At 37.1% G+C, this 15,219-nt stretch overlaps 1 protein-coding gene across 2 annotated transcripts in view; it reads right to left on the reverse strand.

Moving 5' to 3' along the window:
• The window catches only part of LOC111512330 (NACHT and WD repeat domain-containing protein 2), an 87,367-nt gene that overhangs the window by 44,699 nt on the left and 27,449 nt on the right, over positions 1 to 15,219 (reverse strand). For both annotated transcript variants that reach the window (XM_074180821.1, XM_074180820.1), the window contains exons 4-9: positions 11,576 to 11,773; positions 8,938 to 9,105; positions 7,136 to 7,286; positions 3,382 to 3,589; positions 1,012 to 1,167; positions 534 to 829 (exon numbers count right to left, since the gene is read on the reverse strand). In XM_074180821.1, coding sequence (XP_074036922.1) covers positions 534 to 829; positions 1,012 to 1,167; positions 3,382 to 3,589; positions 7,136 to 7,286; positions 8,938 to 9,105; positions 11,576 to 11,773 — 1,177 coding nt within the window. The remainder of the gene's footprint in view (positions 1 to 533; positions 830 to 1,011; positions 1,168 to 3,381; positions 3,590 to 7,135; positions 7,287 to 8,937; positions 9,106 to 11,575; positions 11,774 to 15,219) is intronic.

Here is a 15,219-nt window from a genome sequence, read left to right on the forward strand (position 1 = left end):
ATTTGTGACAATAAAAAGTAAAATGGCGTTCCATATGAATCACTCAGTACAATGTTTACTTAATTCGAATTACTCAAATATTTTATTCTTGAATCCGTTCAATGTATTTTGAAAAATGTCAATTATCTTCGAGATAATAGCAAAGGTTTCGTTTTTAGAATTTTCGAATATTTTCAATAAATAGAATCATTGAAAAATGCAGTCCAATCCATTCAGAATCCGTCAATAACAAGAAAATTACATTGGAAAATGATGCGATTCATTGAAACGTTTTCAGGAGACATTGGAAAAATACTTAATTGAACAAGAAAACTCTTTTCAATTTGAACTTTTCATTAACTTATTCATGAAGGTGTATTAGACTGATGATACAATTTTCCCAAAACAAATTTAATTCAAGACGCGTTTTACTGAACGGTAGCTTCATCAATTGGACTGGTAGTGTCCAATTGACAAATTCCAGAAAATCTCCATGTTACCAGAATCATCATTTTCCTGTTAGATCCCTAACCTCATATTTCCGAAATACATACGATTTAATATCTTCAATCGTCTCTTCCCTGTTGATGTTACATTGTGCGGCTTTCTGGCAAAAATTGGTCTGCTGGTTCAACTCCTCGAACAAAGAAGCTTCTATCCCGTAGCTCGGTTTCAGCAGCGACTTACTCTGATGTTCGTCTACGATAGTACTGATCATCTCACTGAGATGTTTCTTCAGATGATGAGTCACCGTTGCAATATAGTCCTCGTGTTCTGGAATTTCCTGGTTCAAACCACCATCTACGTACTTCACTGGTATCCGGATCATATGTTTTTCAGTCAATTGATTCTGGAAATTGAATGACATTTGACAAATTTGCTCCATGTGATGAAAATCAATCAGTTTATGGAAATAATCATAGAAGCGGCCCAAAAGTTGAAATCTGTGGAACACCTACCTTGTGAGTAAAGATACTGTGCAGTACAACACATATCTAAGAAATATAAAGTGTCAAGATACTGTATTATTACCTTCAGATCCTTTTGTAAAACGTTCAGTCTCCTGTGAGCTTCAGCTTCTCCAGGTGTCATGTTATCCGGAGTTTTTGCCGTTGGTGTATAGACTCTGTTCAACCACACGCATCTCTTTGCCAATTCTTGACTCATGAAAACTGTATTGTGGACTTCCTGTACACATAAATGACATTCAGGGGTTTTTCTGACTCAAAGCTCACCAGGTTCAAAATTTGAATCTACCAAGCACTCAATAGTTTCATCTTCATTGATTATAATTCAACAACACACCATATTTCTGATAGAATATGTTTGAAAGCAGTTGATTAATCTCAAGTTACAAAAGTTACTTTCACTTTGCGGACATTACTATCAAATCTGAAAGAACAATTCGTTTAGGCCAGTCTAAACTCCCTACAGTGTAGGTTAATGGACCGATAACTATTAGAAAACAACTACTCCCCTGGCTAACACCACGAAGCGCGCTGGAATATATCCGATCACTCGGCAGTATCCATCATCAACATTGCTGGGATAATCAATAATAATACACCTTGTTGTTGCAACACATCACTTTATTATAATAATTAAAAGTGAAAATGATCTGAATTTCTGTAAAACACTGTGCATAAAGTCAGAAAACGGCCATGATTCATAAAATATATTGTTGACGTTAATTGTTGTTTATACACTATTGTGCAACAGATGGCGTTACCCATAGTATAATGAAAATAAAAGAGAAAACAATTTATTCACCATATTACAACAAACATAAAGTCGATGATTTCCGATACTTGAAAATCGGATTCCTTCAGAGTATCATTCATCGAACTAGGCTGATGCGGACAACAAACAATAGGTTTGTCATCGCCCCATCGGCCTGTGAACGAGGTAACCAACCGCATATCCGATATTTGCCCAATTTTTGGTATAAGGAAAGAAACATTTTCACATATAGTCAGTGGGCACCTTGAAGAACAATTCGTTAAGGCCAGTATGCCCAATGACTATATGTGAAAAGACATTACTATATATTATGAAAGCTTGCAAATATTGCTGTCTTGACATCTGCGTGTAGCGATAAGTGTACCCGCAAGGTATTGCATAATGTCCTTTGCTGATCACATTAATTGTATTCCAAATTGTGAATACATCAATTCGTTTATGGAAGATACGCTACTTGTATCAAGTGATGATATAGGTGGCCTTACAGAACATCAAAGAGTTTCTGAATATATACTGAACAATAAGTTCAAACTGAATGTTAACAAAATAAAAGCCACCCGATGAATAGTAGAAGACAACAGCCGGTTTCTAGTTTTCCCCCACTACTATGAGGTATATGAGGTAATTAATATCATCGACTTCAACTGACGTCACACGGCCTGAAGTTTTTTGCAAAGCCTTATGACCTTGAATATGAGGGTTGGCCCTGATATTGGATTCTCTCTCCGGTATGTGACATTGGGTTTTGACCTAGAAGAATATGAGGTTTGACTTTGAACATGGAACTTGACCTTCAGATTAGTGTGGTAGATTGTATACACGGTGAAGTCACGGTTTGTCGGCTTCATATCAAACATTTTGAATTTGAAAAAGCACTTTCACTATATCTCTTTCCATAAAAATGTTCATTTCTACGTCATCTAACATTTCAATCTAACTTAAGAGTCCATAATACAGTCGCATTCTGATTACTTTATTTTGTTACTTGATGGTAATTGCAAAACACTTCTCATAAGTATGCAATCTCAATCACCGAAACAATATCATGCCCCAAATCATATAACCTTTCATATCTATGTAATATATCTGATAATGGAGCAGTCAACCATAATTTGATCAATTGATTCAATTTAATGAAAGTCTTTTGTTAAGTAGAATAGCCACAGCTAGACTTCGCCATCAGTACCATCATTTATTTATTTACTATTTGTTATTTGCCCTCAACAAAATCGAGTTATTATTATCATTATTCATTTTATGATGTCTTGCAGATGTTCAGATACATTTTTTGGTGAATCATTGAGAAAATATTTTTTCATTTTCATACCTTCACAAATTATGAGATGTTGAAGGACATGGTATATGAGTATGTCACTCTTTGGGGATTGAACTGGGCAACTTCAGTTGTTTAATCGGTAAAGTATAATCAAGTGTGACCAGAAAAATGACTCGAAAAATATATAATTGATATAGGATAAAAAAATTATTTCTGTATGTTTCTGTTCATCATTTGTTACGACCGGTTCAACAAACCGAAACTTAGTAGAAATCAGACAAAAGTTATTTTCCTTATTCTAAAAAATAAATAGATCATCAATCTAACAAGATATAACAAGATATAATTAGTATTTTCGTGAATTCGTTAAACATAACCTAAATTACCTGTTCAACGACTGTAGTCAAATAGGTATCTCTCAGCTCTGGTGAAAATACCGTTATGAGTACTGCCAACATCTTATCTATTTCTGTGGCCCACTCCGCAAAAGCCTTTTCTCGATCTTCCAGAGAGGTTTCTTTGAAACCTGGAATATGGCAGGAGATAGGTCTCAGTCGGTAACACGGTGGTTGCGAATCGCTGTCTAGCATGTACCTGGAAGTGGAAGAGAAACTGTTAACAATATGCTACCAGAAGACACAAGTAGACAATCGAGAAAACAATAAGCTGGAGAATATCAAGTATTTCTTGACTTGTGTCTGTGCATGACGTCTCAGCAGTAAAATTGCAAACGTAAGTGAATATTTGATATTTGGAACATTTTGTTGTTTTCGAAATATTGACGGTCACTCTGGGTTTCGAAAAGAGTGGGACCACTTGTCATACAACCTTTTGAGAATTTGGTTGATGAATCTTCACCTGGAAATAAAGAAGACAGGTAGTTTTAGGACACCGAAGATCCATCATTGAGAATATTTGCGTCAAAACTTATATCTATTTTTTCCAGAAGATTTCTGGACAGATATGTATACCAAGTTCAAAATTGAACGTTCGATGCTCTAGTATAAGGTCTTCCAACAGGGATTCCCGAACTTTGACAATTGATAACGGCCATCTTGTTGGAGCTTCCTTCACATGTGAAGCCATAGCATTTAACAACACGTGCAAATAATGAAATTGTTCAAACGAAATGGGCGTTTTGTTCGGTCAACTTACCGCGCGCTTCGCCCATTTTACGGTCGCCATAATCGTCCTATCAAGAAGATTATTCGCAATGTGATGAATAAATTTGGGTCCACTGGTTCAGTAAACGGTCAACCAACATCCGTACGTCAACGAAACGTAAGACCTGCCAAAAACACAGCTGGTGTCTGTGAGAGTGTACAGGAGAATCCAAAGCGGCCGATTTCAAATCGTTCACAAGGACTCGACCTTTCGCAGACCACAACTTCTCGAATTTTGCGCCTGCACCAATACAAAATTTAACTGACCCAGGAACTGAAGTTAAACGACCATAGACAACGACGTGTGTTCGCTGAATGGGCTCTAAGCAACTGACCCTAATTTCCATTTCTGGATGAATGGGTACATGAACAAACAAAATTGTTAAATTTGGGACGATACCAATCCACATGAGATCCAAGAACGTTTAATGCATTTCGAAAAAGTCACTGTTATGTGTGGATTTTGGGCTGGTGGTACCCTCAGTGACACCATCACTGTCAACGGCGAGCACTATAGGTCAATGATCACCAACTTCTTTTGGCCTAAATTGAATCATCTGGGCACCAATAACATGTGTTTTCAACATGATGGCGGCACTACGTGCTACACAACTCATGCCACATTTGCGATTTGCAGGCATGGTCATCTCACATGGAGGTGATGTCACAAACCACAGCGACCACAAAAGCCAACATAACCCATGCCATCGGTCAAATTCAGCCTGATTCATTTGCCATGGAAAATTGAATGTTTTGGATGCGTTCCAACCAGAGAAGCCGTGGCGGACATTTCAACGGTTAGTTCCTTCACAACGACTGAGAGGAATGATATTTGAACTGGCTAACCCAAGAACCATTGAAGGTTATCCAATTACTAATGGACCCATCAGGAATGGGACCCCACTAATGGGTAGATTAGTGATTGAACCCCACTGGATATATTCCGGATAACCTTCAATGGTTCTTGAGTTAGCCAGGTCAGATAGTGATTGGACTCCACTAATGGGTCCATTAGTGATTGGACTCCACTAATGGGTCCATTAGTGATTGGACCCCACTTGATGTATTCCGGATAACCTTCAATTGTTCTTGGGTTAGCCAGTTCAAATATTATCCCTCTCAGTGGTATAAGGTTGTGAGGGAACTGATGGTCTTTCATTGAGATGATTTAGAACCCAAGTTCTAAAATGCACAAAATTCAACGCTTTAATATTCCACACATAATGGCATTTTTTTCATTTTTGGTCTTCCAAAAATGAAAAAAATGGATAGAAGCGAGTAATGAAAAGCCCTATATATGTCGCTCTAGTGTATGTTCACACCCGCAGAACAACCACGACCACGATTCTAGTATTCTTATTAAGGAACGGCCGACATTAAAAATAATAGCCGCCGGTTAGTTTTTGTGGGCCCCCATTCAGTTAGGAATAGTCAGATAAAATAATGATTCGATAAGAAGGTAAAAGCACCTAGAGGCTGACTTTCTACCAAAATGAGGATAGATGTCAATCTTGCTGAAGTGCCCATCAATAAGTTGAGGACCACTCGGAGAGCGGGGGTGGAAGCTCCTATTTCAAGGCACTCAACCCGGGAGGGGGCATGGGAGTTTCACACCAATATTTTTAGGGTCTTATTTGCTGATAAAAGGAGATCCACTATAGGCTCTGGGGTATGGGACAAATCAAATTCTTCACCTAGGCTTCTAACACTGGATCAATTGCAACATTTATTTCTACATGAATCATTTGAAAAACTGAAAAGTGCATCTGTGAAAATTATTGATATTTTTATGTGATTACCAGTGTATTTTATATTGTGATATCTTCAGAATTGATTTATTGAAAAAGTTTTATGGTGATGTATCTGAAGGTCACTTTTCTCTTTCAGGAGTACCTTCTGAACCGGCAAGCAGCTTCATCGGACCAGAACCTGTCATTAGCCTCGTTTTGGTCTTTGCCAAACCAAGAATGAACACCTGGAAGGTGAGAAGATTTATGGACTCCGGCAGGATCTTCCAGAATTGGCTTAATCCAGGGCATTTATTCACGCTTCGAAGCTTGTTACCAAAGAGTTGTTGAACTACAGTAAGGATGAACTACGATGTCTAACAGGCCTTCTTACAGGTCACTGTCATTTGAATCATCATATCCAAAGACTCGGACTGTCGATTGTTTGGAAAATGATGAAACAGCAGAGCTTTGTCCTGACCCGCTGGGGGCCGAACTAGGTTTTTAGAGTTCAGCAGAGCCGTACTCTTACCATCTGACCTGAAAGACCACTCACTTTACAAACTAATCCGCTTCGTTAAGAAGCCGCGTTTATTTGGTCGAGTGTGAATAGGTGTGAGCCAAAATAAACCCTTGCGGGTTGCGGTGGAGGGTCGAATAGACCCACTCAATTTGGACCTAGCCTGACCTAACCTAACCTCCTGAACCCTCGAAGTTCTTTCCTATACTGTTGAAGGACAACATTTCTTCCTTCTTAGATTATATGACTATCTTGTTGACTATTTATGTTTCTGGTGAATGTGAAGTTATGATATAATGTTTTTAATCTACTCAGAGAGTTGAACGATTTTCTCAGTTGATCGAGAAATGACTGCATAAAATTAATCCCAAGGTTTGAAAGAAGCTCTATGACGACATCAAGGAAGAATATTATTTGCTTTTTAACAGCTTTGAGCCTTATTATGAAATTTCAACAACTACCTGAAAATAATTTGTAATAGGCATACTCCACCGCTAATAAACATCAGATTAATGGGGCTGATATTGCGGTATTTTATTTTAGGAATCTATAGAATTAGAATAGAGTCCAGCATAAAAGATTTCTGCCGCAATTATGATATTGGACAGCCATCTTTGAATATTTCGGAGAAGTTACAATAACCAGGATTGACTCATCCAATAACTACCATAAAACCTGGAGACTCCTGGCAACTATACCTTCATAGCTGCCCCCACAAGTTTGAACCTACCATTTGGAGAGCAATCCTTGAGCAGTTTGGTCTTCAGCTCTTTCCATTGCTATTCTGAAGTCAGTACTTTCTATCGTGATGGGGAGCAGTTGAGTCCCCAACGAGTTGTTGAGAAAAAGTACCGGTATAATATATGCCACTTCCATTTGCCCTGAAATAAAAAAAAAAGTATATGAATGGACCATCGACAGTGAGAATCTCGAAATTGCGTTACTAATATTCCAAAAATTTTGAATATGAATTCATTGTTCTATTCATTGTATTCATATTATTTTGGGATTGATGAAACGTTTTTACAAAATGACTTCTACAACGCTTGAAAAGTTTCAAATGGTAATAAATAAGTTTATTAGTGGACTCGAAATCCGGATTCAGATCAAAGCATTCATGCAAATCTGCTCTACAACTTACTTTCTCCAAGAGGAAATTAATAATAGAAGAGAATTGAAGTTCAAAATATTTTTAGACTCCAAAAGAACAGTTGAAACAATCGATATCTTAATCTTCTATTCTAAATTAGGATACTATGGAATAACTGGCAATGTATTCAGTACGAAATCACTTAGGTAAAATATTTCAATGAACCAAAGTTAACAACGTACTATCAAGCAAAGAAAAACATGGTAGTTCAAGATAGTGCAAAATACCCCTTGCTATTCACATTAATTGTATTCCAAATTGTGAATACATCAATTCGTTTGTGGAAGATACGCTACTTGTATCAAGTGAGGATACAGATCACCTTACAGAATATCACAAAGTTTCTGATCATACACTGAACAATAATATCAAATAGAATGTTAACAAAATAAAAGCCACCTGATGAATAGTAAAAGACAATAGCCGGTTTTCAGCCTCCCCCCACCACTAAGAGATAATTAAAAGTATCGACTTCTACTGACGTCACACGGCCTGGAGCTGTGTGTCATATGACCTTGAACTTGTGGGTTGGTCCTGAGATTGGATCCTCTCTTCGATATGTGACCATGGGTTTTGACCTAGAAGGATGTGAGGTTGACCTTGAACGTGGAGTTTGACTTCGAACGTGAAGTTTGACCTTCAAAATGGAACTTGACCTTGATATTAGTGAGGTAGATTCCATACACGATAAAGTCGGGGGTTGTCGGCTTCCACTTCCACTGTATCTCTTTCCAAAAAAATGTTTCTTCCTACTCAGATCAGTCGCCATGTAACATTTCAATCTAACTTGAAAGTCCACAATTCAATCGCATTCTGGTAATTGCAAATCAGTGCAAACCAGAGCCATGCGAATATCGTTGAAGTGCAACAAATACTCTTGAAAATATTTTCATTTTCGAAACACCTACTGGGTAAATATCACCATATTTCAATGAACTAATCAGTTTCAATCATCAAGTAAACAGCTATCATACAAGAAGTAGCAATGACCTGGGGGTTTCACGAACTAGTCTCTCAAAAACAATGAACTCATTACTCCATAACTGACTTCCTAATAGTATCAATAATAGCAATCATTTTCAACAGTTTGAAAATATATATGAGATACAATAGATGAATAGTAAGTATCAGATTTTTTTTCTAAATCACTTTCAATAATGTGATTAATTTTTTTCTCTCTAGCAGTAACCCTTACATTAAAGGTTAATTTGACTTATCATATATGTAATTATATTCAAAATTATATCTATTTTTCTTTCATTTTTCATATTAGGATATCTATTTGAATAATGTTTATTATTATTATTATTAGGAATCTAGATATCAGACTTTATCCATCCATGCAAATGATACTTATTCATCTGATCATTCCACATACTCACTTGTAAGTTCTCCTATACACAATTCTGGAAACTCATGGTCTTGTTGTTTTTCTAGTAACGTCCTCCAGTGAAGATCTACAATATGCAACTCATAACCTTTTGATCTGCAACTAGCTCGTAACTCTGGATAGATGATATTATGTAGAGCTCCTTTTTCAACATAGCAATCTGAAATTAAAGAGCAATTTAAATGATTTAATTTGAAGGTGGTTGACAATGTTTCGTGGTGTATTTCATCAGTTCGGACTTTCATTGTCTAATATAATATAAATTGATTTGAAATCCCTACAAAAAATTAAGAAGATTAACCGAAAATAACAATTTTATTAAACAAAAAACTGAAATTACAAAGAAACAACATACAAGCAACAACCAAATAACAAAAAATTGATAGAAGCTGAAAATTAAAAAATATTATTAACAAAAAATGTAAAATAAAAATCAAAAGATTCCAAACCAAGTTACGACACGACGTTTCGTTAGTTGTTAGTATCCACAATCCTTTTCGGATGATAACTGGACTTATTCCTCCGAGATCTGACTATTTATAGGTCATTCAAGTGCTTTCAACTATCACCTCTTCCCTCTCTCCGCTCCATTGGTTTTAGTGGGAGATGACCGTTTGGCGGGAGTTGATCGTTTTTCGCTTGATTAGAGGTTTCCATATGTTACGTATCTCTACGCTAGCTTGACTAAATGCGTTGTTGTTCAAACATATATGCAGCTTCTTTGAATTTTCTCCTAAACCAGTGTTTCTCTTTGTAGATGATCTCAGCTTGAGCCCACTCGATATTATGTTGATGAGTCCCAAAATGCTCTGCTATTTCGGATTTGCTGGTTCCTCCTCGCTGTGTGTGTGTTTCTTGTGCTCAGCAATGCGAACTTTCAATGGCCTCTTAGTTTCACCGATATAGGATTTTTCGCACTCACAGGGTATCCAGTAAATGCAATTCTTGGAATCGCAGTCCACGTTTGGTGGCCTGGTTTTCGTGAGGTTGCTACGGATAGGCTACGGATAGTGTTCCCAGATTTGAAGCAGGTCCTGATGTTATACTTGGACCCAATCCTTCTTATCCTTTCTGATAATCCTCTGATGTAGGGAAGTACAAGTACTGGTTGTGGCGGCTTCTCTTCCTTGTGGAGCTCTTGCTGTCTTCTAGCTGAAGCCTGTTCTACCATCACTCTGGAGTAACCATTCTGTTGAAGGTCATTTTTGATGATGCCTAGTTCCTTTTCGAGACCTTCCTTTGTATTACAGAGCCCGAAAGCACGGTCTAGTAGAGTCTTGATGATTCATCTCTTAGTGTATTGATGGTGGTTGGATTTCTGATTCAGATACTGTCCTGTGTGAGTGGGTTTTCGATATACAGATGTTTCCCATTCAGTGTCGGTCCTCTTCCCGTCTAAGAAAGGCAATTCGTTGTGAACTTCCTTCTTCATTGTGAAAGTGATAGAAGGACTTACATTGTTGATGTACTTCAGGAAAGTGTCTAGTTCTGCATTCCCATGGTTCCATATTATGAAGGTGTCATCTACGTATCTTAACCAGACTCGGAGCTTCTTGTGGGCTTCTTCAATGTTCAGAGTTTCAAATCACTCTAAACCCGATAAAACCAATGAAGCGGAGAGATGGAAGAGGAGATAAGTGAAAGCACTCGAATGACCTATAAATAGTCAGAATAAGTCCAGTTATCACCCGAAGACGATTGTGGATACTAACAATTGAAACGTCATGACGTAACTTGGTTTGGAATCTTTCAATTTTAATTTTTCATTTTTTGCTGATGATATTTTTCAATTTTCAGTTTTAATTAATATTTCAATTTTTTATTTTTTGGTTGATGCTTGTATGTTATTTCTTTATGATTTCAGTTTTTTGTTTAATACAATTGTTATTTTCAGTTAATCTTTTTAATTTTTTTCAGAAAGTCAAATAATTTAGTTTTAACGTTGAAAGATGATAACGCTGCTTTTTTAAGCTCTTACATATCTTTTGATCAGTTTTGATTAATACAGGCAACTTATAAAAGTATAAAATCATCTCATGATCTTCATTCATCCACTCATCGAGGTTTGGGGAGTGATTGTTACTATTTTTCATTCATCGATCCAGGAGAGTCATCTTCACTTTCTTTCATAATAAGGTATACCTCATTATATCAAACTGATAAAACTTTTGAGATTTTCACCTCCTTTTATCACCAGTTTCATCAAATCGACTTAATTTTGATTGTTTTTGTGCTGATCTGTAGAAATCCAGTGTTACTATCTTTATTTGGGTTTGAAGGTCGTCGTAGTTTGGAACTGTATCCTAACGGTTCGCCAGCACGAGTAGCTGGCTTTTTTAGAGGTTTATTCACCTTGATGATTCACCGATGACCCGGTGACCGATGAATCTGTGAATCATTGAGATGAATAAACTTCTGAAGAGCCAATCACTCGTGCTGTCGAAACGTTAGGATACAGTTCCAAACTACGACGACCTTCAAACACAAATAACACTGGAAATATCGGCCGCGAAAGTCTTAAGAATTCACCTGGGGATATGTTGAGGAACCATCGATGACAAGCTGAACAATTTAACAGATAGAAATGTATTTCTGATTGTTTTGAGTTTACTAAATACTCTATGAGTTACCTTGAGAATCTGCTGCACAAATATATATGACAATTTTCCTACTCCGCAGCGTTGTTTTTGCCAGAGTCACTTTTCCCATAATGAGATTCTGTAGATTTTCTGGAAGATCTGCTACTTCGCTTGGAATATTACCCTCGTACAACTTGTCAAAGTCTTTTGGACTTTGATTTCCTGGCGGAGAACTGAGAGACATAGAATCTGCAAGATAGAATAAAAATAAGAGCAATTTAATTTCTCCATACTTAATGATACACTGCATGGGCTGAGAAGTCGCTAGATGTCGCTAGTCTTATTGTATTTACAGTTTTTTCAATTAGTACTAACCCTCAAAAGAAAGCTGTTGAAACTTCATGATATTCTATTCATAAGTTCGTGAGTTATTGTGCTAAGAGTGACACTACTTTTGTTATTTTCAAAACAATGGATCAAAAACAATTTCGTGTTTAAATTTCACTCTGGTTTTTGATGGAAAAGATACTGGTCAAGCGAAGCGATGGCCTGAAAAGTGTTATAAGGACTCCGCTCCGTCAAAAACAACAATTAAACGTTGGTTTGCTGACTTCAAACGTGGTCGTAGAGACACCGATGATAGACGTCCAAATGAGGCAGTAACACCAGGAAAAATAAAAAAATCCACAAAATTATTTTGAATGATCGAAAAGTGTAGTTGCTCGAGTTACCTGCCATTGTCAAAATATCATAAGAACGTGTTGGCTTTATTTTGCATGAGCATTTGACTGTGAGAAAGCTCTCTTCAAAGTGGGTGTCGCGCGAGCTCACTGGTGACCAGAGACAAGAACGTCTTAATGACTCTGAGCACTGTTTGGCCATGTTTAAACATATCAAACCAGAATTTCTGCATCGATATGTAACAATAGATGAAACATGGATCCATCAGTTCACTCCAGAATCAAAACGATCGTCATCTGAACGGAGAGCAACTGGTGAACCTCGTTCAAAGCGCCCGAAAGCACAACAATCGGATTGAAAGGTTATGACCTTGGTATTTTGGGATATGCGTGGTGTAATATCCATCGACTATCTTGAGAAGGAAAATACCATCCACAGTGGATATTATATAGCGTTAATGGAGCGTTTATAGGCCGAAATTACGAAAAAACGACCCCATTTGAAGAATAATTGAAAATGAGGCTTATTTTGAGGCAAAAGATATATCGTTCTACGAAAGTGATATTGAAATGTTATAGCGGCGCTGGAATCATTGTGTTGTTATTGCTGGAGATTACGTTGATGAATGAAGGCAATTTTGAACAAAAAAAAAACGTATTTTTTTTCTTAGGAGACATATATGAGACATATCGAGTGGTCCAACGAAAAGTATGCATCTTGCTTTTCTCCTTTTTTTGTAACTTAACGCAAAAATGCTCGAACAGGTCAATTTTGCTTTTGAGGGGGACACATTTTAGATGTATTTTTCTACCTGTGTCTTCAACCCCCTAGCGAGGGTGAGTAACAACCCTGAAATTTTAAATGGAAAGTGGGGTCGAGTGATATAATATTTGAAAGGGCACAAAGTTATCTTTCCAATGATACCTAATTTGTTGTATTCACTTGAATAGTTATAAAAAAAGCAAGAACATTTACTCGATATTTTTGGTGTTAATGAAAATGCGGAAAAAACGGCATTTTTATCACTACTACATTCCTCAATTTCTCTCGTGCGTTTTTTGGTTCAAATAACAACAGCAGATAAGTGTACAAAAATAATTCAGGCAAACGTTCATTGATTCAGTTCGGTTGCTTTTGAAATTATTTCACCTTTACTGTAAAAATGGTTTATTCCATTCCTGAACGAGTTGAAATTGTTAAACTTTAGTATAAACATAATAGTTGTGCTCGACTTACTGCTCGCCTCTTTAATAACAGTAATTCCGGGAAAAATGTGAATGATTCGTACGTTGCCATGTTAGTCCAAAAGTTTGTCGATACCGGATTTGTCTGGTGGTGGTGGTTTCCGTGGTGGTGAAACACCAGCCATGGAAACCGATCAGAAATGAAGCAGTGGAAGTCGCTGTTTTGGGACATGTTGAATTGGATCATACTCAAAGTACCCGTCAGCTTGCTGCAGCCTCAGGTGTCTCCAGTTCGTCCATAATAAGGATATTAAAAGCCTATAAATTTCATCCGTACAAAATTAAATTAGTACAGGAACTCAATGAAGATGATCCTGAGAGAAGGCTGCAATTTTGTGAACAACTGAGCCAGCTACTAATTGATGATCTGCACCTATCATTCAACACGTGCTTTTCCGACGAGAGTACATTTTTTTTGAATGGAGCTGTGAATAGGCATAATTGCCGTTACTGGGATGACAGTAACCTACACTTATTCCGAGAGGTCCATACCCAGTACCCTCAAAAAATCAATGTCTGGTGTGGCATATTAGGTAGTCATATCGTAGGGCCACTTTTTATTCCTGGGAATTTAACTGGTGAGGTCTACCTGAACATGCTCGAAGATACAATTGATCCTCTCATAACAGAAATAATTGAAAATGACCAAAATCATAATGATGATCGGCTTCATTTCCAGCAAGATGGAGCACCTCCTCATTATGTTGCTCCGGTAAGAGAGTTTTTAGATGACCGGTTTCCTGGACGGCGGATTGGAAGGAGAGGCCCCATCGAATGGCCTGCAAGGTCACCTGATTTATCGCCTTTAGACTTTTTCCTTTGGGGACACTTGGAAAATAAATGTTTTGCTACGCAGCCCGAGTCCATAGAAGATCTTCGCCAACGAATTACAGCAGAGTGCAGAAGTATAACACCTGATATGCTACAGAATGTTAGGAATAGATTTGAACAAAATCTTTATTATTGTATGGAATCAAATGGGTTACATTTTCAGCACTTGTTGAAGTAGGATTCTACTAAGTCAATTACACTTTTCAAAGTACTGGGTTGTAGTTGTTTTTCTTCATAATACCTACATGTTTGAGTGAAATACAACAAATTAGGTTTCATTGGAAAGATAACTTTGTGCCCTTTCAAATGATGTATCACTCGACCCCACTTTCCATTTAAAATTTTATGGTTGTTACTCACCCTCGCTAGGGGGTTGAAGGCACAGGTAGAAAAATACATCTAAAATGTGTCCCCCTCAAAAGCAAAACTGACCTGCTGAGCATTTTTGCGTTAAGTTACAAAAAAAGGAGAAAAGCAAGATGCATACTTTTCGTTGGACCACTCTGTATATGAGATTGAAAGAAAACTTATTCCATTAACTTTAAAAAAACATAGATACTAGAGCTCGTTACGACAAAACTCACTGTTTAATCAGAATCAGATCAATAAACATTGAAATTATCACATATTATCATCACAGGTGAGTTTCCGCCTATATTAGTTCTCCGGAAAGGTGAGTAAATTGGGAGATGTTATCGAATTACTGCTTGGGGAACATTAAAATTCAATTTAGCTGAGATATGTGACTAATCAATAACACCATGAACTATTTTATACAAAAATGTGATGCTTTGAGATATTCTTTTGTAAGCTCAGAAGAGTAAGTTGAATCTTTGTAATGAAAAAGTTAGATGAATTCCTTTCATAGAATAACTACCATCAACCTTGAAGTATTGAACTTTCAAACGTCGAAACGTCCCTGGACATTTCTCTAGAGCA

This window comes from Leptinotarsa decemlineata, unplaced genomic scaffold (genome assembly GCF_025532065.1).
Source record: "Leptinotarsa decemlineata unplaced genomic scaffold, Ldec_3_MD MMD2_tig00026307_RagTag_RagTag, whole genome shotgun sequence".
In the NCBI taxonomy this organism is placed as follows: domain Eukaryota; kingdom Metazoa; phylum Arthropoda; class Insecta; order Coleoptera; family Chrysomelidae; genus Leptinotarsa; species Leptinotarsa decemlineata.